This window comes from Artemia franciscana, chromosome 19 (assembly GCF_032884065.1).
Source record: "Artemia franciscana chromosome 19, ASM3288406v1, whole genome shotgun sequence".
Classification (NCBI taxonomy): Eukaryota; Metazoa; Arthropoda; class Branchiopoda; order Anostraca; family Artemiidae; genus Artemia; species Artemia franciscana.
Genome location: NC_088881.1, coordinates 3,744,824 through 3,771,761, shown reverse-complemented (window position 1 = coordinate 3,771,761; position 26,938 = coordinate 3,744,824). Strand labels below are relative to the sequence as shown.

At 35.0% G+C, this 26,938-nt stretch overlaps 1 protein-coding gene across 1 annotated transcript in view; it reads left to right on the top strand.

Annotated features, from left to right (window-relative positions):
• Positions 1-26,938, top strand: part of LOC136039174 (uncharacterized) — a gene marked incomplete in the record, with an annotated part of 228,537 nt that overhangs the window by 65,444 nt on the left and 136,155 nt on the right. The window contains 2 exon segments of the mRNA XM_065722689.1: positions 21,579-21,760; positions 24,748-24,854. Of these exon segments, the coding sequence (XP_065578761.1) occupies positions 21,579-21,760; positions 24,748-24,854 (289 nt within the window).

Below are 26,938 nucleotides of genomic sequence, written 5' to 3'. Positions count from 1 at the left end.
ATATATATATAAAACTTGTAATGACCTTGTTAGCATTACAGTTAGCATATTCAGGTGGAATTTTTTTTATATTGATATGGTTTTTTGTCAACTGATTTGGGCTATTATCTTTTTGAAATCCTTGTAAAACCGATTTTTTTTTCCGTCTAGCCTACTAAAGCCTTGTTGTTATTTTACTTTTTTCATTTTTTTTTTATTTTGCAATGTGGTGTCAAAATGGGTAATTAATCAATGTCTGCCCAAATAGGATCGTTTTGTTCCCACCCTATCAGGGTGTGAAGTGATTGATCGTTTTTTGATGGTCCTTGGCCAACTTCGGCGGAAAAAAGTAGATGGGGACGTGGCTGATATCCAAGCGTTGCCTCAAATTATAAGAAAAAAAAGACAGAGAGCACTAAAAGATATTTTAGTGAAATAAAACTGGTTCTAGTGTAGCTAATAAACTATTTATATATAGAACATACATAGTTAATCATAGTTTAACTATGTATAAATATGATATGATATGTATAAATACATATGTAAATATGCATGTAAACATGCATATTTACATATATAACATTATTTAAAAAAACATATATATTAAACATTTATATAATATGCATCTATATTACTTATTATATATTAAATATATATATTACGTATTTAAACAAACATACCTCATATACATATATATCACGTAAACCCATAGTTTAGAACACACATATTTTCAAACACCTCTATCAACTTCAGCTAAATCGGAATCAAAAACCTTAAACAGGATCACATAAGGCCACAATCGTCTCATTATCAGATGAATTCACGCAGGGAAACACAGGTAACCATACAAATGAAACATTGACAAATTGAGAATTTGTCAACATTTGTCCAACATTGAAAATTCGCACAAATCTCGGTGGTATTAGCATAGCAAGGGAATTTATATGGAAGACATAAGAAAGCATTATACAAAACTTAAAGATGAGATAAACCGTCATTCTTGTGTAATAGAGACAAATGAAAACTGCTGGTGTTAAAAGAATGAAAAAGAAAGTTTTGTGTAGCCGGCCAAACTCGACGTAGTGACCAAACCAACGGATGCTGGCATTATAAAAACGAAAAAGAAAGTTTTATGTAGCTGACCGAAACTCGACGTAGTGACCAAACCAATGAATGCTGGCATTATAAAAATGAAAAAGGAAGTTTTTTGTAGCCGACCGAACTCGACGTAGTGCCCAAACCAACAAATGCTGGTGTCATAAGAATGAAAAAGAAAGTTTCATGTAGCCGACCAAACTCAACGTAGTGATCAAACCAACGAATGTTATAAGAATGAAAAAGAAAGTTTTATATAGCCGACCAAACTCGACGTAGTGACCAAACCAACGGATGCTGGCATTATAAAAACGAAAAAGAAAGTTTTATGTAGCTGACCAAAACTCGACGTAGTGACCAAACCAATGAATGCTGGCATTATAGAATGAAAAAGGAAGTTTTTTGTAGCCGACCGAACTCGACGTAGTACCCAAACCAACAAATGCTGGTGTTATAAGAATGAAAAAGAAAGTTTCATGTTGCCGACCAAACTCGACGTAGTGACCAAACCAACGGATGCTGGTATTATAAAAACGAAAGAGAAAGTTTTATGTAGCTGACCAAAACTCGACGTAGTGACCAAACCCATGAATGCTGGCATTATAAAAATGAAAAAGGAAGTTTTTTGTAGCCGACCGAACTCGACGTAGTGCCCAAACCAACAAATGCTGGTGTTATAAGAATGAAAAAGAATGTTTTATGTAGCCGACTAAACTCGACCTAGTGACCAAACCAACGAAGCTACCTCTTACCTCTGAGATTAACGTACGTCTAAGAAATCGAGCATCATCAAGCAAATGCCGAAAAATAAAAGCGAGTAACGGAATTTCCTCACGAAGGATAAAGTATTACCTCACAATCTAACTAGAGGAATAAGGGGTGGCCAATAATAGTGTCACTGGTGAAAACAGTTCTCACCATCATTTGAGCAGAGACAGAATTGACGGAGACGAGGATCTAAAGTAGAAGTATCCAAATACTATTTTTTCAACCCAATTTAACTTTATCTTGGAAAATGGCTGACAATGTCCTTGAGGAAGGCCAGGCTTTACACAGGCTAATGCAGTAAAGCAAGAACCTTTCAGCCACAATATCTATTTTAATGAGACCCCATCAAAAACCTCAAACAGAAAAATATAACACCGCAACCAGTTAGCAATCAGATGAATGCACCTAGCGAAATAGAGGTAACCTCCTGGGGAGGTGAAATATTGAAATCATTTGAGCAGAGACAAAATTGACGGAGACGAGGATCTAAAGTAGAAGTATCCAAATATTATTTTTTTCAACCCAATTTAACTTTATCTTGGAAAATGGCTGACAATGTCCTTGAGGAAGGCCATGCCTTAGACAGGCTAATGGAGTAAAGCAAGAACCTTTCAGCCACAATATCTATTTTAATGAGACCCCATCAAAAACCTCAAACAGAAATACATAACACCGCAACCAGTTTGAAATCAGATGAATGCACCTAGCGAAATAGAGGTAACCTCCTGGGGAGGTGAAATATTGGCAAATGAGAATTCACCAAAATTTAAGTGGTTTAATTTAAAAGTGGTGTAAATTTAAGTGGTGTAAGTGATTTAAGTTAGCATTGCGATGGAATTCATATGGAAGGCGTATGGAAGTATTATACACGACTTTAAGATAAAATAAGGCATCATTCTTGCAGAATACAAACACAATCCGAAAATACTAGCATTATAAGAATGAACAAGAAATTTTTACGTAGCAATGACTAAACGGACGAAACTATGTATTACCTTCGAGGTGATATCACAACCCCAAAGGGTACAATCTTATAAAATCTTACTGGTGGGACAATGGGTAGCCATTAGTGCCACTGGTAAAAGTAGTTTATACCATTATTTGAACAGTCAGAAAATTGACACAGACATGGATCCAAAGTATTATGTTTCCAATCCAATTTTAACTGTTGTTGGAAAATAGTTGACAACATCCTCGAGGTGGTCATGCATTAGATGGGCTCGTGTAATAATCCAAAACCTTGACAGCCACAGTATCCACTCGGATTAGGTGCTATTATTAACCCTGTACAGGGCCAATTGGAGAATAGTGGTGGTCTATTCAATTAGGTACCTCTACGTTGGAGATCCTGTTGAGCAAGAAAATTAAGTCAATTAACCTACAAAAGTGAAGTACAATGAGAAAATGGTGTATTAAAAACTGCAAATGTAAGTGTGTATAAACACGATAATTCAGTCAGTAGACAGAAAGCGAGTGGAGAAAGTAAGTAAACACTCGATAGTAAACAAGAAAGTTACACATTTTGTGAGTAGACCGTGGACAGCTACATTAACTCTAAAAGAAAGGTTGTGTATTATAATTGTTTCCAGAGATCGGAATTCTCCCAAAAACTCAGAATTTTGGGCTTCTTCCGAAGACGAAATTGTTTTGAAAAAATATTTCTCTTCTGAATAAAATTAATAGCAAATTCTTATTTATAATATATAGAAAATTTAATATCTTATATGTTAACATGTTATATATGTATATATTTTGTATGTTTATATCTGTTCTTTTTTTCTAGTACCGGTGATGTTTTATTTGTGTACAAAGATGTGCCTGTGAATATAAGAGACATCAATGACAATAAGCATCCCGTTCGTGTAGGTTTATATGATGCCTATACTATAGAAAAAACACTATTTTGTGAGTAAATCGTTCTGGTTTTCCTTTGATATTTCAGATATGTTCTTTTTTACAAAATGGATGTACATACCGTCTTTTGATTTATTTTGACATACTCTAAAAGTTTCGTCTTAATAAACTTAGCTGTTAACTGTTTGGTGTACAAGATATTGCAGGCGCGAGCTTTGGACAACCTGGATGTGCATAGTGTCTTTTGACTTAGTTTAAAACACCCTGGAAATTTCGTCTTAATAGCCTTATACGTTTCTGAGATATTACAGAGGTTCTTTTGACAACAAGCATCCATATAGTACTTCTTGATTCAGTTCATAGTGTCCTGAAAGTTTCAGCTTCACTCCCTTAGTCCTTTCTAAGAAATTCTTTATCTGTGCCACCTGTTTCTTGCTTGTTTATATTACTGATAATGCTAACCTAATTTCAGTTTGAAGACAAACAACTCGGCTGTAATAATCTAAAAGGCGTTACCTGACATTGTATGTCAAAATGAGATTAAAGGTCAAACATATTAAGTTCAATTAATTTGTCTGACCCATGTTTTTCGGTTTTATGGCAATTGGAAGTTTCAGTTTCTTCCAATTTGTGTTTTATTTACTTTATCCACCCCATTGCACTTCCTAGCTGAAGGGCCTTGAGACGGAGATCAGCACCGTTGGCTCGGACCATAAGGGTCTAGTGCCGCATCCTTTACCTTTTTATAATGCAAAATTTTTTTGGGTTTATCAAATTTCTCTAAATGGACTTTGCTCTAAGGAGACTATATTCTAAAGACTATGCTCATGATTTGAGCATCCTAAATGGAAGTGTTAATGAAATGAATGAACATCTTTTGCGAGTTCAGGATGCAAGAATAGGTTTAAAAATTAATATTAAGAAGACATAGCTGCTAAGACCGGAAATAAGTAAAGGTATGTCGGGTAATATCGATTATATCGGGTAATAAGTGATATCGGGTAAGGAGAAGATCAATCAAGTAGATAACTTCATTTACCTAGGTATTATTATTAGTAAAAATGGTGGTGGGCGCTGTGAATATGTTAAAAATATAATAGCTAAGGCCCAGGGTGTTTTTTCACAGCTTAAAAAAGATTGTAAAAATAGGAAGATAAGTCTGCGAACCAAGATTAGAATATTGAAAGCTACAGTGATGACAGTGGTCATCACTGACAGTGTGCAATATTACAAACCTGTCTCACAGACATCTCTAACCTAAGTTTTTATATTTTTCGCTCAAATTGCAAGGGTCTTATAAGCATGTTTTAAAAATTCTGTAAAACACCTGTAATTTCCTCAACTTTCCCCAGTAACTGGGACGACCCTTCAAAATTTGTTGAACAAGCAATACAAAGCTAGATTCTTCTAATTAAACAGAAACAGATGAATTAATAAATATATTTTTCAAGCAACTACATAGAAAGGGTTACTTTTTTTTGTCAACACAATGATAACATCTTAATCTATAAAATTACCATTCTAAATTGTTATCATATACAGCAAAATCTTTTCAATAAGGTATTTTTGCATTTTTATAAACGCGGTTCAATACAGACCATCAAAAATAAAAACAATCTTTAAAATTTACCAGAAATAGATGCAGATACCAATGCAACTGTTGGTTGTGTTTCCAGTCATTCAAACAAATGACTTAAATGAACAAATGAACAAGATGATTAAATGCAAGTTTTCAAAGCTAACCTTGCGTTTTTAGCAGGCTGCTTCAAAGGTCTTTTTGGAACTGATCCAATGCTATTATAAATTAGTTTAGTAAAATATTTTGTTAGAGCAAAAAGAACAAAAACTATTAAAGCAATAGTAATAGTTTGACAATAGTTTAGCAATATATAGTGGTTAGCAATAGAACAAAAAGCAATAGTTGGACAACTGTCCCCTTCCCTTCATCTAACTGTAAAAGTCTCAAGTCTAATACGGTCAAATACGGTATTGAAGCATGGGTGCTCCAAAGAAGTTACCTACGGATTAGTTTGGGTACCAGCATGACTGACCTTATCTCAAACAGTAAGCTGTATAAAAAAATGTGGTTCAATCCCGGTTTCTAGGGCTATAATGAGAGAAAGGTTGAGATGGCTTGGGCATGTTCTGCGGATGAAGGATGACATTACCAAAAATCGTCCTTCTCGACCAACTATCTAGGTTCAAACATAAAGCTAGTCGTTTCCCGAATGGGTTTGGAGAATGGGGGGATTGGAATTTATTGGGAGGGTGTAAAGAGGCAGGCTTTTAATTGACTGGGATGAAGGAGGAGCCTGCGTAGTTGTGTTCGCCTCAGGTGACTTGATGCTGCAGTGAGTTGTTATTAGCTTTAGTAGTAGTCAAAAGAGCAACTAAGGATTATTATATAAAAGATTTTAATTTTAATTTAATTTTGGACAGGGTGTGCTATAAGTATATTAAGTAAAAAAAAAAAGCAACTGAAAACTAGCTTAAAATCATGTACAGAATAAGTCCTTAAGTTGGGAAGTGTCTGTAACCATAATTCAATCTTAATAGTGGAATAAATATAGATAGCGTCCATATTCCGTTTTTAGATGTTCCGCTTACTTTTCTTCACTTTTTGATTAAACAAAATTCATATTGTGTATAGACTTTTGTGTCTGAACAAATCAACAAGAATACTTTTAGGGGTTTGTCCAAGTCGGTATTTCAAGGCCTCGGCGTTCACGCATATATTCATTTGGGAGGGGAAAAAATTTGGAAGAAAATTAGGGAGAAGCATAAACAATTTGGAGTGTCATGGGGACATAGGCCTTAAGGCCTCCCTTCTCCTTATGCGTCCGTCAAAATTAAAGCCGATCTGTTTTACCAGTATATCAGTTTTCTCAATATTTTAATGGTTTTCATCAATATAAATTACTATTATTGATTATTATTCATTGTTAACCTAACTTTAAGCTCAACACGCACAGTCCTCCCCTTCCTACAAAGCCTATGCGCTCTAACCTATCGCCTTCTTGGTTGCTACAGTCGAGATTCATGTTTGTATCACTCACGCTCTTTTCCCTCATCGATTTTCCTTTTTATTCTCTGTTTTTACTTTTGTTAATGATTATTGATTACTGTTATAGATTTTTTATTAATATCTATTTTTATCAATATTTTATTGATTTTATTAATATACCGTATTATTATCGACTTGTTAAAGAGCATATCAGATGACTAACACTACAAAAAGACTAATATACGATAAGACTACAGTCTTATCGTATATTCTTTCGTGAGTACGGTAGAAAAAAATAATCTGTTGATTTGATTAATATACCGTGTTATTATTAACTTGCTAAAGAGCCTATCAGATGACAGACACTACGAAAAAAGAAAAACAGTCTTATTCTATGTTCTTTCTTGAGTACTGTAGAAAAAATAATCTGTCCCCTTTCTTCAAAATATTAAGTCCCCTCCCCCCCAAAAAAATCTCGTATATTCCGATTTAAATCCTGGACGTAAGGCAAAAGAGAATATACTTACCCAACTATGTATAAAATTTCAGTTGCCATAGTTGCTTGATTTTAGACAACAAAAAAATCACATACTCACTTATTAGCTTCCGAAAACCAATACACTGATATGATCTTTGCTTTCCGGGAGAACTTCTCTGTAACCCTCTATGTAACATACATTGTATTTCTAGGTGTAACAACCAGAGTCGTATCCAGGATGTTTTGAGGGATTACACAATAAAACTGTAGAAAACGCATCAAATTTTTTTTCCATTTTATTGCGTTTTTACGAGTCAGACAAACATTCCAGGGGGTGAGGGGTCAAACTTCCTACACCACCACACCCCCACCCATCCCCCTTCCTCTGGATACAGCCTTGGTAATAGCTATCTTTGGCATCTTTGGCGTCATAAAAATTATTGTTTGATATCACAGAGATGACTTTATGAACGCTGACAAAGATTACAAGGAATTTTATAAACGGAGAAATAATTTATAAGGAGGTTATATAAAAAGGAGAGATAATCTATAATTTAATAATTGTTATTTATCAGAATTAGGAAATATTTTAGGTATTGTTGAGTGGAAAGATAATACTTATAAGTAGATAATATGTATGCTATACATAGTAATATTTTTCTTTTTCAGTTGTCAGACGAAAAATCTTTTTTATGTATCACAAAGTGGATTTCAAGGATAACTATTTTATTGGAAATGGTACATTGTTGTATTTTACTCCTTTGCCAACGTGTCTTTCTCTTAAGACGTGCTCAGAATGTGTTCAAGGGAAAGAAACTATTGGTTTTCAGGTAGGATCTATTTTATATAACTTTTTAAACAATCCCAGTTTTTAATGAGTTTTTTTATATTACACTGGCGTTTCTAATGTTTCGAGTTTTAATTAAATCATGTATTTATTTAGTTGATGCTTAATTTTTGAAATTTACGATAAAAATTCAGGCTTTACTATTTGTCATTTGGTGTTCCACAAGGATCTGGTTCAACCCATATTTTTGCCGTATGCGAGTATATCACTGATCTAACTCTGACGATATCCAACCTCTGCTAGGAAAAAAAATCAATGGCAATATGCAAACGCTGTCGGTACTTTAAGTATCAACGCACTACCTACTACTAAAGCAAAATTTAAAAAAAAATGAAATTGAAACTGATCTTCAAGAAGCAACAGAAAATTACGAATGTTTTGGAATTTAGTTTAAAAAGAAGAAAAACCATGTAAAAAGGAATCGCATCATATAAATCACATATGATGTATAATATTTATATATTTAATAACAACAATCTGCATACAAAATTCAATATGATTCACCTAAAACCAAACGGTTGACGTGGAATGAATCAGTTAAAAAACATACATATAAAATCATTTCTATTCACTAAAATAATAAAGAAAGAAGGAAAGGAAAAAATATTAAAAAGTATAAATAAATATGAAATTATAATAATAATACTACGGGAGCAGCAATTACGTATCATGTCCATACTGTGGAGTCACACTCGTCAACCAACAGGCAATTGCATCTTAATTTAAATCTAATCTAATCTCTTTCAAAACAAACAAAGCTAAAATTCATACTCACTCACTAAAATCACTAGAATTTTCAATCTTCTTCATTTCATTTTCCAAATCATTCCATAATTTTATACCCTTCATAGTGAAAGAAAATGTGAATACATTTGTTGTATCTGCATCGGAGACTAAGCCGTAAGTTCAAGAAATTTTGTTTATACTATTCTGATGTTTCTAATTTTCCAATTTTTATTTAAGTCATTTATTTATTTAATTGCTGCTTAATCTTTGAAATTTACGATAAACAATCCAGTGTTTACTATTTGTCATTATGTGTCACTGGGTAACGCTCCGGACTTGAAATCCTGAGGTCAGGGGTTCGAGTCCTGGTGTTGCTGATTCTTTGGTTTGGGACGGGGTCAATATTGTGACCCTTTAAACTCAGCCAGAGTCGACCCAGCTCTAATAGGTATCTGGAGAAATCTGTGGAAAAAACACAGGAAGCGTCGGATGATTTTCCCCCAACCACGCATTGATCTCCCGGCCGAAGGCATTGAATCAGGAGGTCGGTATCTGCGCAATGGAGACCATTGGTCACCTTGGGAAAAAGTTTTTTTTTAAAGTTCCTCTAGGATCTGTTTCAACTCTTATTTTTTTTTCATATCAGAGCATATCAATTATCTAACTCCGACCGTTTCCAATCTCTGTTTTTTATGGAACTTGGTGTTAACCAAGTGACATATAGCAATCACAAATTCTGTCGGTCTGTCGGTCCCGGTTATGCTACTTTAGGCACTTCCAGTTAAGCTAGGACGATGAAATTTGGCATGCATATCAGGGACCAGACCAGATTAAATTAGAAATAGTCTTTTCCCCAATTTGACCATCTGAGGGGGTGGAGGGGGGGTCCGTTAATTCGGAAAAATAGAAAAATAGAAGTATTTTTAACTTACGAACGGTTGATCAGATCTTAATGAAATTTGATGTTTTGAAGGATATCGTGTCTCGAAATGTTATTTTAAATCCCGACCGGATCTGGTGACATTGGGGGGGGGGAGCTGGGAGGGGGAAACCTAAAATCTTGGAAAATATTTAGAGTGGAGGGATCGGGATGAACCTTGCTGGGAAAAATAAGCACACGTCCTAGATACATGATTGACATAACCGGAACGGATCCTCTCTCTTTGGGGTAGTTGCGGGGGGGGGGGGGTTAATTCTGAAAAATTAGAAAAAATGAGGTATTTTTAACTTAAGAACGGTTGATCGAATCTCAATGAAATTTGATATGTAGAAGGATATTGTGTCTAAGAACTCTCATTTTGAATCCCGAACAGATCTGGTTACATTAGGGGGGGGGAGAGTTGGGAGGGGGAAACCTAAAACTTGAAAAACATTTAGAGCGGAGTGATCGGGATGAAACTTGGTGGGAAAAATAAACACAAGTACTAGATACATGATTGACATAGCCGGAACGGATCTGCTCTCTTTGGGGTAGTTGGGAGGGGTCTTAATTCTGAAAAATTAGAAAAAATGAGGTATTTTTAACTATCGAACAGTTGATTGGATCTCAATCAAATTTGATATTTAGAAGGATATCGTGACTCAGAGCTCTTTTTTTAAATCCCGACCGGATCTTGTGACATTGGGGGGGGGGAGTTGGGAGGGAAAACCTAAAACTTGGAAAACACTTAGAGTGGAGGGATCGGGATGAAACTTGGTGGGAAAAATAAGCACAAGTCCTAGATACATGATTGACTTAACCGGAACGGATCCGCTCTCTTTGGTGGAGTTGGGGGGGGGCAATTTTAAAAATTGAGGTATTTGTAAGTTACGAAAGGCTGACCAGATCTTAATGAAATTTGATATTTAGAAGGATCTTGCATCTTAAAGCTCTAATTTTAAATTCCGACCAGATCCTCTGACGTTGGGGGGAGTTGGTGGGGGAAACCAAAATTCTTGGGAAAAGTGAAAATTAGGGTATTTTTATTTTACGAATAGGTGATCGAATCTTAATGAAATTTGATATTTAGAAGGAATTCATGTCTCAGAGCTCTTATTTGGGGGGAGTTGGAGGAGGAAATGCTGGAAAACACTAGGAGTGGGGGAATCGGGATGAAGCTTGGTGGATAGAATGAGCAAATGTCCTTGATACTTGATTGACGGAACCATACTGGATTCGCTTTCTTTGGGGGAGTTGGGGGAAGGGTTTAGTGATTTGGCGAGTTTGGTGCTTCTGGACGTGCTAGGACGATAAAAATTTATAGGCGTGTCAGGGAGCTACACAATTTGACTTGATAAAGTCTTTTTCCCAGATTCGACCATCTGGGGGGCTAAAGGGAGAGGAAAAATTAGAAAAAATTAGGTATTTATAACATACGAGTGGGTGATCAGATCTTAATGAATTTTAATATTTAGAAGGACATCGTGACTCAGAGCTCTCATTAATTTTCTGACCGGCATTAAGCCTCTTATTTTCTTTTTAAATCGTTCTATTGATTCATAGAATTTTGCTAGAGCTCATACCATATGATCTCTTGGCTATTAGCTCTTCTTGCCTCGTCACAAGTGCCATATGAGCTCTTAGCTCTTGTTTACTTTTTTTGTTTTACTTTTAGATACTTTATTTAATATACTGAAAAATACAAAAAAAAACATTAACCCAAAACAGAGAGCATTGCTCGTAAGTCTGGGTGTGTAAATAATAGGACATACACAAGACAAGATCTTTTATTGACCCAATTACATAATAAATAATTTTATAAACTGGGCAACGGGGAGCAGGGCTCGATGTGTCGGCCATAAAACAGAGATAAGAAAATGCCAAATAACAAAAAAAGGAAAGAAAAACAACATACAAGGTAGCAGATAACAGAGGAGGCCACCCCAGCTCGAGAACACCACAACCAAATGTCATACTAAAATCTATTATTCATCAATCCCAACATCCAGACAAAGAACTTTTTTTGAAATATGTTTTTTCCAAAGGTCATTTATATAAATTAAAAATAGTAATGGCCCCAATACTGATTCCTGGGGGACTCCAATATTATCAATAACAATATGGCATGAAAGGTGCCCATTTATTTCTATATGATTTTTTAATAAAAAAAAATCAATAGTAGTACCAACACTTTAAAACCGACTGCTTACACATTGTTGGCGCTTAAATATCGGCACCCTACCGACCACTAAAGCGTTAGTAATTCTTGCAGGTGACAGCTGTTACGCTATTTCTGACTCCAAACTACATTAATTATTTCTGTTTAGTTTATTGAAACTGAAACTACATTCATTAGCCATATGTATTTCAATTATTTTGAGGTAAATCAAGTTTTCTCAAAATTAAAAATTATTCAACATGTTTTCATAAGTTTCGTCTGTTCTCTATAATTTTTCATCTGTCTTTATCAAAAAACTATCATTAAATTGATTAATGACTTAGTACCAAAAATTTCAGAAATTGAACAAATTAGCGCCATTCCATTTAAGAAACTTGAGTGATTCTACGGCAATAAAAAGTATGGTTTTATAATACTGATTGAATTTTATGTCCAAACCAGATTATAGGATTTTGATTATATGATGCCTATGCATATTCTGACTATAATACCGCACAGTTTTATGCACCCTTATCGTTATCAGGTTAGACTATTCTGATTGTATCATAAGCAGCGCAAGGGATATATCCGTTACGTCATTTTAATAAAAGTAGTGGTAGAAAACAAATAATGCCTTTTGGTTTATTCAACATTCCTCTTAACATGCCCTGACAGCTTAAACTTTATATCCTAGGCTATTTCTGGACAATTGAAAGTTCGCCTTTTTGATAACCTGAAGGGACAGTGTGTGTTTTGATTTTGTTCAACATCTCCTTATACATTCCCTATAAGTTTGATGTTCATACCCTTAGTCTCAGTAGTAGTAGTCATAGTAGAAGTAGAAGTATGCACAGAGTGTCTTTTGGTTTGTTGCACATCCCTTTGAACACTCTGGAAAGTTTCAACTTAATACTCTAAGCTGTTCCTAAGATATTGCTCAAACATATTTCCCTGAAAGTTTCACATTAAGACGCCCATCAGTTCAAAAGTCCTCGGAGATTTTATTTTACATTGGCTAATAGTAATAGCAGACCATAAAATGTATCCTAATTTTCATTATCAGATTACTTCATAAATTCTCTCCCAGGTTACGCTTCCTTCCATACGAAGAGCGGATTAGAAAGCTTGAAATCCCAACCCTCGCCTATAGATTCCATCGTGGTGATCTTATTGAAATTTATAAGCTCTGCAATGGAGCCTATGATAACGTACCAGCCCAGAGAATCGTGCAGTTCAATAAAAATCATCTCCGAGGACGTCAGTACAAAGTGAGTACGGAACGCTTTTACAAGGACATGGGCCGATGGACTTTCGGCAACCGAGTGGTTCAGCAATGGAACAACTTACCAGAAAGAGTAATCTGCTCCACAAACCTACTGACATTCAAGAAGGAAGTTGATGAATATTACTCAAATGACATTTTCTCCTTGTGCAAATTTAGAAGAAATGCCAATTAAGATTTTTGTTTTTATAGGCTTAACGGCCTACCATCAAATTTGCGAATATATTTATTTTATTTATTTATATTCATGATCTACTAGAACACCTAGAAAGTCCTGAGGCCCTTGCTGAAATAATCATTTCTGATTTCGGGAAAGCTATCGATGTGCTTGATCATGAGACTGTCATCAACGAAGTTTGTGCCCTGGAAGTCTCGCTGATTCTTTTATGTACCATCACAAGTTTCCTTTCTGGTCGTCAACAGTACGCACAACTCGAAAACAGGGAAACATCCAACTTCCAAAACATCACGCGTGGAGCGGTCCAAGGAAGCCAGTTAGGTCCCATCTTATTTGTGATTGTCATCAACCGACTGATGAAGCAAAACAAACAATGGTATAAATCTGCAGATGATCTTTCGTTATGTCTGCTGCACTTCCTGTTACAGACACCCAGTCAACTCATACCCCTGGTCGCAGAGCATCAACATCAAGCTGATCAAGGGAAGCTTCAGCTAAGCCTCAACAAAAGCTGTGCAATGAGTGTCAACTTCCTGAAGAAGAAGAAGAGCATAGACGAATCAGCAGCTCTCTAAACAAAGAAATCAGTAAAAATACTTGGCATCACATTAAGTGACGATCTCTCATTCAGAGATCACATAAAAAAAAAAAAAAGGAGAAATATCTCCACAAACGTCCTCGTTTGTAGACGTCCCAGTCCATTCCCTTTGTTATATAACAAGGAGATGATAACAAGGTATTTCTCAAAATTATAAGTATGTACGATTTCTTTTGGTTTGAAATGCAAGTGTTAGGTGCAAGGATGTTCACCCAGAGTAGCTGAAGAGGTGTGAAAGCATTTTTCATTGCATGAAAAAAGGTTTGAACGCCTCTCCATCCCCAAAATTTTTGCCTGACTCCGAAAATCGTAATAAAATGTATATAAACACATTTTTGATACTTTTTGAAAGTTTTTATAAAGCTATTTTATATCAGTGTCAAACCAAGCCTACATGAAGTAATTACTCCTACCTTTTAGTCCTAGCTTGTTTTTTTTCTCTGTACTTCCTTTTGTAGGGGACCAATCTATGATTTTTTACCAACTCCACATCTCAAATTTTTTTTTTCTCCAACACTCATCATACTTTGAGATCACATCAGCAAAAGCAACTGGTCTTCTGATATTTGGAATGACAGAGCAACTTCTTCTTTCGTGCTATAAATCTTATGTCATTCCTGTAATAATATACGGCTGTCCTATCTGGTATCCGTTGCTTACAGAGAAACACAGAAACCTACTGGAAACAACTTAGAAGGGAGACTGCAAAATAATTTTTGGGCCAAATAACGAAAACTTGAGTGAACTCAAGCTCCCAACCCTGGACGAAAGGAGGTATAAAATGCTGATGAAGTTTGGAGCTGATATCCTGAAGTGACAACTTTGCGGAAACTGAATAGAATCCATTCCATTTTTTCTGTTGTATTTTGCATTTTGAAGGTTAAGTTGGCCCTTCCAGAGTTTTGGCTTCCCCGTGCTGAAGGATGGTAAACAGAAATGAAGACTATCCGTATACAATTTTATAACTAGAATTTTTGTTTTTTAAATTATTTTGAAAAAGTACCATTTAGGAGCCCTTTGGTGTGGTCAACTGCTCTTACAAACCTGAGAAAATAGTGTAATATAAATATATTACAAGCCTGAAGTTAGGGAGTGGAAGGAAACTTGAAGGGAAAAGCTAAAACCCGGCAAATTAAGCGAGAATTAGAAATGAAAACGGAACGATAATCGTAAACATCATTTGAAGTTTTTTTTTTAATGAGTGGAATCAAATTTTACCCCCAATTTTTCAGTTTTCCTTTCAGTTTAGCCAAAATTTCAGAAGCTGTAAAAGTTAGTGAATTTGGCAATTTTATTAATATTTATGAGAATTACTTATAGTTCTTGGTTCTATATGTTTCAGGCAGATGGAATTCTCATTGTCCCAGAACAAGGACCTACGCCGGAACAGGTGGGGGGGGGGGGTCAATTCTTATTTAAATTTTCACTTTTTCTAATTCTTGCTTCCCCCCCCCCCAAAAAAAAAAAAATATAATAATAATGCGTACGCCTCTGATCCGGAATAAAAGTATGCTATCTTTTTAGTAACTAAAGAAAAATAAATTATGAAAAACCAAGGATTGTTATATATATATATTTGTATATATATATATATATATATATATATATATATATATATATATATATATATATATATATATATATATATAAATATATATATATATATATATATATATATATATATATATATATATAAATATATATATATATATATATATATATATATATATATATATATATATATATATATATATATATATATCTTGGACCTACAAATATGTTAACTAATTGTTGGTCCCTGATATTTCCAGCTGGTGAAGCTAACAAGTTGGTTTCAAGCTATTTTTCATAGCTTAAAGTGGATAATAGAGCCTATAATATGGATAGTTTTATAAATCTTTTTGAATTAAGAAAATGTTGTAAATCTTTTGAATTAAGAAAATGCTGTAAACAGGGGCGTGTTTTGCTATGGGGCAGGGACAAACTGCCCCTCCCAGACCTCTGCCCTCGGACCCTAGTAACCCTCCCTCCCAGGTGAAATTTAGTTAAAAAAAAAATATTGTCAAAGCTAAGATCAGCCTGCTTAATGCAAGCATTCACAAAAACGGGTGAGTTTTCTTTAGTATATCTTTAACTTTATGGTTTTATATGACTCATTTTTAATGTTTCACAGTCATTTTTACTTTATTTGGGAAAATTCACTCAAACTTTATCTTCTCCCCCCAGGATTTTGGCGAAATTACGCCACTGGTTGTAAATCTTGTTGAGTGCGAACAGAAATGCGAAAGACAGTTTGTCCGAGAAGAAACTATTTATATATTACGTTTTTATTATATTTATATATTAGAATATATTTATTTATATTTTATTGTAGTTGCAACTGATCTTTGTTTCGTTTTTAGTGCATTTGGTGTCCTCTCGCAAATCGCTGCTCTGATGGTATTGATAGAAAACGACAGGATTGGCTTATTAAAGGCTGTGATTCAAATCATTTGGGCACCGTTGAAAAATGTAATGAATATGAGAAACTGATGTAAGAATCTTACTTTTTTGAAGTTTACCAACTTCAATGATTGCCGAATGAACGAAAAAAAGAAATGATTAATACTTAGGTCTAATTAGGTTCTTTCACTTGTCAATTTCTTGTCTTTTCTCTTTCTCCCTCCTTTTATATTAGTTTTTATTATCATTTTCGCCTTTTTGCTTTTTTCTTTATATGTATATATGTTACGGTGAAAGACCGAAATCTGGTTTATGTCGACATTCACTGGTGAATGTCCGAAATTAGTTTTTCTCTGCTTGGATTCAGTCGGCTTTGCCAGTCAACTTTTACAGTTTTATACAAGGTTTGATGGTGACAGGTTAGGTTAGGTTGAGTTAGGTTTTAACCCATTGCTGAGATTTGTAACCTAATTTAACCTAACTCTACCTAACTTTAATTTTTACCATCAAACCTTGTACAAGACTGACGATTCATTCGATTGGAAATCAAAAGTTCTCTCAAATGTGGTCAGGGCAACGAGCCGGAGAATCGTTCAATTTGAAAGCGAAAGCTCTAGTTACTTTTTAAAAAGTCGAAAGTGACTGGAGGTTAATCCACCTCCTCCCCGTACCTTTTTTTCGCAAATTCATCCGATCAAAGCTTTGAAAAAGCCGTTTTGTTCACAATAGTCCGAAGGTCAAATAGCAATGCTTCTTGAGTAGAACCCTCCCACCTGCCCCCGAACAAGAGCTGTAAGCTATTCAAGTTGCTCATTGTTAACATATAAGGTTTTTACTGAAGGGGTGACCGTGTTTACTTAGGAGGAGGCTTATTCGATTGGAAATTGAAAGTTTTTTGCCCTTTTTTAAGAGTTAAAACTGGTCGGAGGGCAACCAGCCCTCCCCGACGCCCCTTTTCCCAAATATATCTGATCAAAATTTTTATATATTTATTTTTTTCAAACCAGATGAAAGGTCAAATAACTTTGCCTTCAGGGTTTGCATCCCCCAGCCTCCGTGACAAGGGCTATAAGTTATGCAAGATACCCATTGTTAACATATAAGGACTTTTATTGGAAAATAGGGCATGTTTGATCCTGGGTCTTCAAAGAGGCTTAGGATTTTAAAGTGAAACTTTAAGGAAGTGTTGATAGGGATGCTGAAGACAGACAAAACACACTATGTACTTACTGGTTATGAAATAGGGAATATCTTCAATTAGATAGAACTATTTTGGGTATTAAATTGAAACTTTCAAGGTATGTTGAGATGTTGAAGCGAAATTAGAGGGAAGCCAGTATCCCTGTCCTTTTTAGACGCCCCTCTGCTGAGCACTGGTTGAAATTTTGGAAATTGTCATTTCGTTCGAATTAGTCAAACGGTCTAATGGCTATAGTTCCATGAACGTCATGCACCCCCATTGACTGTAATTTGCCCATTTGCAGGATTTATCATCAGGGATAGAGGAAATATTTATTCTGAATCTATCCGAAAAGGCTAAGGGCATTAAGGTGAAACTTTGGAGCATGTTGTGGGGTATCTTATACTAAATCAAAAGGCAATTTATGCATCAAGTTTATCAAAAAGGAGGTCATGTATTATCTTAAGACCGGCTGAGCGAATTAAGTTAAAACTTTTAGGACACGTTGAGAGAGATTTTGAAACATATTTGGAGGCCCGCCAGCCCCTAGCCTGCCCTTTTTGTTGCCCCCCTTCAAAAACATTTGGCCAAAACTTAGAAATAGATATCTTATTCAAAATGGTCAGAAGCTCAAGCAACTATGCGTGTGAGGGTGTCGAAACTACTCACAGCTTTGAAGAGAGAAGCTGAACACAATAAAAAGCACTCTGTGTGCTCGTTGGGATGTTTAAGAGATATCGGTGGGCAACCAGCTCCTCTTGCCCTTTTTAGATCCTCCTTTCCTTCATCTTTTCTTTCCTTCACAATAAAAAAAAACACTGTGTGTGCTCGTTGGGCTGCTTCAGAGCTATAGCTGGGTAATCAGCTCCTCTTGCCCTTTTTAGATGTATCTTTCCTTCATCTGTTCTTTCCTTCACATAAAAAAAAACACTCTGTGTGTGCTCGTTTGGATGTTTAAGAGCTATTGGTGGGGAACCAGCTCCTCTTGGAATTTTTAGATGCTCCTTTCCTTCACAATAAAAAAAAACACCGTGTGTGTGCTCGTTGGGATATTTAAGAATTATCGGTGGGCAACCACCTCCTCTTGCCCTTTTCAGATGCACCTTTCCTTCATCTTTCCTTTCCTTCACAATAAAAAACACTGTGTGTGTAATCGTTGGGATGTTTAAGAGCAATCGATGGGCAACCAGCTTCTCTTGCCCTTTTTAGATGCTCCTTTCCTTCATATTTCCTTTCCTTTGTAATAAAATAACACTGTGTATGCTCGTTGGGATGTTTTAAGAGCTATCGGTGGGCAACCAGCTCCTCTTGCCTTTTTTAGATGCACCTTTCCTTCATCTGTCCTTTCCTTCACAATAAAAAACACTGTGTGTGCTCGTTGGGATGTTTAAGAGCTATCGGTGGGCAACCACCTCCTCTTGCCCTTTTCAGATGCACCTTTCCTTCATCTGTCCTTTCCTTCACAATAAAAAAACAATGTGTGTGTGCTCGTTGAGATGTTTAAGAGCTATCGGTGGGCAACCAGCTCCTCTTGCCCTTTTTATATGCTCCTTTCCTTCGTCACAGATAAAATTTCGAAAAGACGACTTTATTCAAAACATTCAAAAAATCTAATAACTATGTCTCTAATAGCCCCAGGGCAATGATTGTAAATCATGCAATTTGACCTTTATTACATGTAGGATTAATCATTAGGAAAAGGAGGAATTTTGATTTTAGGTGTGGTCAAAAAGACTGAGGCTATTACGGTGAAACTTCCAGGTGTGTTGAGGGACATTTCAAAATAAATCTAAAGATACTCTGTATATCCTGTTGATGAAAAGGGGGTATTTGTGATATCACACGAACAGCTGAGGGTATTAAGATTAAACTTTTAGGGTATGTTGAAGAGGATGTTAAAAAGGCATCGGAGGGCAACCAGTCCACCTCATATTCCGTTTTTAGCTGCCCTCCCTCCACAAATATCTGATGAGCATTTTGGAATAGCCATTTTGTTCAAAATAGTCGGAAAGTCAAATAACTATACCTTTTGGGATGACGTGGGCCCAACCCCCGACAGCCCCTGGGGGATATGTTGCAAGTTGTATGTTGCCCACTATTTACATACATGGCTGGCTATTGGGAAAGGGAGACATGTTCGATCCTGAATCTCGAAAATGGCTAAGAATATTTAGGTAAAACTTTTAGAAAATGTTGAGGGGGATATCAACCAAAATCGAAGCGCACTATATGCAGAAGGGTTGTCAAAATGGCACAACAGCTATGTCTAAGGACGGCTAAGGGTACTAAATTGAAATTTAAAGGTATGTTTAGAGGGATGTCAAAAAAGAAATGAAGGGCACACAATTATGGTATCTGTCAAATTTTTTTTTAACGCAAGATTTACCATTGCGAAAAGAAGAGATGTTTAATGCTGGGTCTGTCCAAAAAGGCTAAGGGTATTGGGGCAAAATTGGGGAAATATTGAGTAGCTAAATAAAAAGAAACTGTTTTTCCCTTTCCACCACCCCTATCTGCAAATGTCTAAGGCCTCTTGCTTCATTTGCGCTGTACTGAAAACGAATTATATCGCAGATATTTTCTTTTGTATTTACAACATTGAAAATACAAATAGAAAATTACAGTGAAACAATTCCGAATTCCTGAGCTTTCAGCTATTAATATCATTTTATGTTAGATATTCAGTTTCATTTTATTAATTCTTTCCAAGGACTGTTTAAGAAATATATAGTTTTCAGTAAAACGCAAATGATGCAGCAGGCTCTAGGGTTTTACAGTTAGAGGAGGGGGAAGGGGACAGTTGCCAAACTCTTATTTGTAGTGATTTTTGTTCGTTTTAAGTTTCATTTGTTTTTAGTACCTGTTGTATATTTGTTTGGTATGATTGTTTATTTAATTTCTGTTTGTTTTGGGTTTTACATACTGTTCAATAGTAACTATTAATCGTTTTGAGTTTGAAAAAATACAGGAATTTGTTTCTGCTGGTCTTAAAATTAATGTGGCTTTTTACTTTTCTATGATTAACTCTTTTTACAGAGTACTTTTCATTATTTTTAGGAACAATGGCATTTGACTCCTTGGTAATTACAATATTTAAAAAAGTTTCTTATTTTGTTTTAATATTTATTGTATTTGGATTTTAGTATTTTGCATGTTTTTGTATTTCATTTGTCTGAAATTAATTTTCTAAGATCAAGGCTCATGTTGTATAGATACCCATAGCAGGGCGTTTCTAGCTTTACTTACCAGTTCTGGGCAATGGCGGATGTGAACCATAACGTTGTTAAGTAATTCATTCCCTCGGCGAGCAGAATTTTGAAAAATACAATGAAATTCTATTTATATAGTTATTATCTTATATATTCTTCTTGTTTTTCCTTTTTAAATATTTAGTAATGCCGATGTATAAACCCAGAAATTCCAGAAATTCTGGCAGGTTGGATCAGACTCAGACCCCGGGCCCTTGGAATTAAACTAAAACTCATGGTAAAATTTGCAGTTTTCAACATGATTTAGCTTTGAAGAAAGTAAACATATTACTTGATGCCTTTTCTTTTTCTCTTTTATAGTTCAGCAGTCGTTTCTTGGGGGAATTCCATTTTGACCCTTAATGGGGGCTCAAAAGGTAAAACAGCCCATATTAACCAAAACTTATGAAACACGTTAAAAAAAATGGCTAGTGAGAAAAAATTGTCATTTTTAGCTGGTTCAGGACTTGTAATTATTATGTTCCTTAGTCTTAAAAGTAGAATGTAAATGTTGAAAATCACGCCAAGCAAATATAACGTCATTTTTAGGGGTTTCTAGCTCTTTTTGAAAATTCCGGCAAATTTGTTTCAAAATAATATTTTACTCTTTGTGCTAAAGAGAATAATAATTACTATTCCTGAAGCATTTGTAGCTGATTCAGGACAGGTAACTATTATTCTCCTTAGTCTTAATAGTAAAATATTATTTTGTTTACTATACCATCAGATGGCCTCGTAGATATATGGATCATAAGAATTCATCTACTTTGCGTAAATTGAGATATTCCATATGAATAAAATATGTAAATTCATTTATTCTAGGAAAAATAACAGTCTTACATCCACAACTACAACCACCACCTTTACAACTACGAGAACTACGACTACTACACCACTCCCTACTACAGAAGAGCTACTAATAGTAAGTGAAGCTCTGGCTCCCCAAAATAACGATTGGGATAGGTTCCCAGAAAAGAACTTTATAGATGATCATGAAGAAAAAAGTGAGTCCTAAATCTTTTCTTCTGTCACTGTTTCATGTTTAGATGCTCCATGTCAATCGGTGGTGTCCACCAATGATGATTACAGTATGTCACAGTCTATATGTGCGTACCACTATCAGTGTAGTCACGGTGAAGCCACGGTGGCCACTTTGTATGGCGTATCCAACGTTCTATCATCTGAAGAATTTAATAAAAATTATTTAAAAAAAAATAATTTCAAAATAAAATTTTAAAACTTTAAAAATTTTAACGTTCCATCATCTTGGTCTAAAAAGTTTTTGAGACCAGTAGATAGAAGTATGAAAAGAAGATATAAAAAATTATTTTGAACCCGCTTTGATTTGAGGGGAACAATTATAATATAACCATTGTGGTTAAAAGAGTGAATTGCGATTCGAATAAAACGAGATTATAATGAGTTCAAGGTGAGATTATAATAGGATTACCGAGGAGAGTTTTAGAGCTGTAATGTATACTTATACATTTTGTTTTTCTCCTTTTTGAGTTAAATAAGTCCTGAGGTCACACAGGTTGAACAAGGCAATATGAAAAAACGATTGACCCTGAAAAAAGAAACGAGATAATTCACAGCCAATAAAAAAAAAGTAAAAAGATAACCATTATGTTTAAGAAAGAAAATCGAGTTTCTAAATAAAGTAGGACTATAGTGAGGCCATGGTGAAGCTTTAATGGGGTTTCCAAAGAGACTTTTTAGAGTAATGAAGTCTGTATTTTGGTTTTGCTTATGTTTAAAAACGAAAATAGAGTTTCTAAATAAAACGAGACTGTAGTGAGGCCAAGGTGAAGGTACAATGGGATTTCTAAACAGATTTTAGAGTAATGAAGGCTGCATAGTTTCCATTTTGGTTTTTGCTTAGTTCTGAGGCCACATTACTTAAAATGTCAATACGAAAAAATGTTGGGCTGTGAAAAACGAAACGAGATAATTCACAGCCAGTAAAAAAAAGTCGCCATCTTACTGTTCACTTTAGAGGGTGACTTCAATTTGATATTTTGGAGGTTTGTCTTTTTGTTTGGTTTTGTGAAATTCATAAGTATTCCATTTTTTCGCTAAGAGTAGAGCAACTTTTTATTTACAGCAAGACATAAACACTCTTAATAAATGAAAATGCAAATGCCTTATGGCCTACTTAAGCGCATTGCCTGTTACAAAGAAACGAAAAAATCGTCATACAGATTCCATTTTCATTAATTTATAAGGTTAAATCTTTACAAAATAAAGCAAGAGAAATAATAATAACCTGACAGTTCTTGTACTTAAAATGAAACAAGAAAACTAGAATAACCTGACACTACTTCTTCCTAAAATGAAACAAGAGAAACAATAACAACCTAACCCTACTTCTCCTGAAAACGAAACAAGAAAAACAATAACAACCTGACACTACTTCTTCCTAAAATGAAACAAGAGAAACAATAACAACCTGACACTACTTCTTCCTAAAATGGAATAAGAACAATAATAACAAGAGTTCCATGTTTTTAGTTCCATGTGACGAAGGCTAAAATCAACCCTTGGCGTTGGTCGCAATTGAGATGAAAAATGTGATCTATGGATGTGGGATGATTATGAATCGCAGTTGAGATGAAAAATATGATCTATGGATGTGGGATGATTATGAAATTGTGATTTTTGTTGTAAAAAAGGCACAAAATCTCGGTGGAAGTTGATCAAAAACAAAATCATGATAAATACGGGAATAGAAATCAGATGGATCTGAAGGATCAAAAATATACCAGAAGACCTTATAGGTGTCTTACTGAGGCTGAAAAATCAATATTTAAGAGGTTCCTAAGTGCTTAATTTTGCAAAATTTGTAGTGATTTGTAAATAGAAGCAAACGTATATGCCCAAATGAACAAGAGAAAAATTAACTGTCTTCAAAATATTATGAGGAAAATGATAGCGGAACCATGAAAGAATCCCAATGTTTTTTGATATCTTCAGTGACAAGATTTTAATGTGTTCTTTGAAAGATAAACTTTCATCTAGAAAAATTCCAAGATACTTAAATTGGCGAACACGTTCGAGTTCAATATTCTTATAAAAAACAGAAAAGAGAAAGAACTGCTTTGAACAATGCCTGTACGTAGAAACAACATATACGTATTCACTCAGCATAAGGATAGCTGTGTGAAGGCATTGACCAAAATATGTTTCTCTTTTTTTCATAGACTATGAATCGTCCCGTTGTTTCTATTGTCCTTTTTGGGCTGCAGTTCCAAAATCATTTGGCACAAAAAAACTAAATAAAAGATAACGCTGTTTCATAGCTATGAAGCACAACTATAACGTCAATAATGTATCCCGTTTGTAATTTTTTGAGTTGACCTGTGTTCTACCTTCTGGTGTAAGCGTTAAGACTAGTCTTATGATTAGTATGACAAATAAGACCAATAATATGGCCAGGCAAAAAATACTAATCATAGTGAAGATTTAGGGCATCATTTTTTGAGCTTCGTAAAGATGGGAGCTTGGAATAGTAATTTTGCTGTCTGTTTGATAAATCTGTCAATTCACAAAGTTATTCCTAACCTCTGCTTCTGTAGCTCAAGTTTGACAATAATTCAAGAAATTTATATATCAACCATAAATTTAGATAATGGATTAGATGTAATAGATTAACAAGCATGACTATGGTGTTATTCAAGGATTAATTTTATTAATTCTAAACCCTGTTTTTACCATCGAATCCTCCAAATAATCTTAGGTGAAGCGTTCCATTTATATTTGGTATTTCATTTGTTTCTATTTTCTAGATGAATACCCCCCCCCCCCGGGGGAAGCATATGAGGATGCGTAAACAGTTAATCCTGATAGGCACATTTTGTACTATGGTTCTGCTCCCCGTACTATATACTATGTACTATGGTGCTAAACCCCGTTTATGATATCGAATCTGCCAAATTACGTTAGAATGAGCGTTTCATTCATGTTTATTTTCTAATTTGTTTCTATTTTTTAGATGAATATTCGACAGGAGAAGAATATGAGGATGCATACACAGTTGATCCTGATAGGCACGTGAAATCTTTTAATGGAACTGATATTAGAATTACTAACCCAACTGAGGTAATTCTGCTTTTGATCCCGTTTTCGCAAAGCATTGCGTTCAATTGAAGTTGTGGGCGCAAAGAATATAATGAAAAGAGAAATCACCAATGCAGCAGCACAAACACATTAAAAAAAAGACAGAAGGAGAAAAGGAAGACTGTTTTCCTACATTAGTGAATACTTTTTACGAATAAAATTCATAATTAAATAAAAGTAATCATAAATGATATAAAATAAAGAATACTATAATACATACTGCTATATAATGGATCTACAGAATATTTACACCATTAATTTATTCGGCTCTGCATCTGGTTTTCTCTGTTTTGTTGCTGTCTACTTCAAAAGATTATTTTTTTTTCTGTTTTACATTGAACTTTTTTGCTTCATTCTCTTTTTTTTAAGTGTCACGGACGGCTTGACGGAAAGCCTTGCCGAAAGATATGCTTTGTCTTTTCATCTTAATTCTTCTCAACCGGGTGAAAATCACATTCGTTTTTTGGTCTCTTAATACTTTTTATGTTTCAATGATACTTGGTATTTACCATGTGATATATAGCGATCGCAATTTCTGTCAGTTTGTCGGTCCCAGTTTTGCTAGTTTGGACACTTCAAGATAAGTTAGGACGATGAAATTTGGCAGGTATATCAGGGACCAGACCAGATTACTTATAAATAGTCATTTCTCCGATAAGACCATCTGGGGGGGGGAGTGGGGGATGGCTAATTCGGAAAAATTATAATAAATGAGGTATTTTTAACTTAAGATCGGTTGTGATGAAACTTAGTCGGAAAAATATTAAATAAACTTGGGTTAATTCGGAAAAATTAGAAAAAATTAGGTATTTTTAACTTATGAATGAGTAATTGGATCTTAATGAAATTTGACATTTAGAAGGACCTCATAATTCAGACTTCTTAGTTTAAATCCTGAACGGATCCAGTATCATTGGGGGGATTTGGAGGGGGAGAACTGGAAATCCTGGAAAACGCTTAGAGTGGAGAGATCGGGATGAATCTTGGTGGGAATTATAAGCACAAATCCTAGATACGTGATTGATATAACCGAACCAGATCCACTATCTTTGTGGGGAGTTGGGGGGGGGAGCTACTTCGGTAATTTGGAAAAATTAGAAAAATGAGGTATTTTTAACGTACAAAAGGGTGACTGGATCTTTATGAAATTTGATATTTAGAACGACCTCGTGTTTCAGAGATCTTATTTTAAATCCTCACCGGATCCGATGACACAGAGGGGAGTTGGAGCTGGAAACCGGAAATCTTGGAAAACGCTTAGAATGGAGAGCTTGGGATGAAACTTGGTGGGAAGAGTAGCACAATTCCTAGATACGTGATTGACATATCCGGATCTGTTCTCTTTGGGGGAGTTGGGGGGTACCTGATTTGGTTGTTTAACAAATTAAAAAAATTAGGTATTTTTAACTTACGAAAGGGTAGTTGGATCCTAATGAAATTTGACTTGGAAAACGATTAGAGTGGAAAGATCGGGATGAAGCTTGGTGAGAAAAATAAATACGAGTCCTAGATACGTGATTGACATAACTGTAACAGATCCTCTTTGGGGGAGTTGGGGAGAGGGTTAATTTGGAAAAATTAGAAAAATTTAGGTATTTTTAACTTACGAACGAGTGACCGGATCTTAATGAAATTTAACATTTAGAAGATACTTGTATATCAGAGCTCTTATTTTAAGTCCTGACCGGATCTGGTGATATCAGGGGGAGTTGGAAGGGGAAACCGGAAATCCTGGAAAACGCGTAGAGTGGAGAGATCGTGATGATACTTGGTGGGAAGAATAAGCACAAGTCCTAGATACGTGATTGACGTAACCAGACCAGGTTGGCTCTCTTTGGGAGAGCTGGAGGGAGGGTTAACTTGGAAAAATTAGAAAAATTAGGTATTTTTAACTTTCGAATGGGTGCTCAGATTTTATTGAAAATTGATATTTAGAAGGACCTATTTAAATGATATTTAAAATTTATATTTGGATTTGAAGGACGGTTAGTTTGAAAAAATTAGACAAAATGAGGTATTTTAACTTACGAACTGATTATCGGATCTCAATTAAATTTGATATTTAG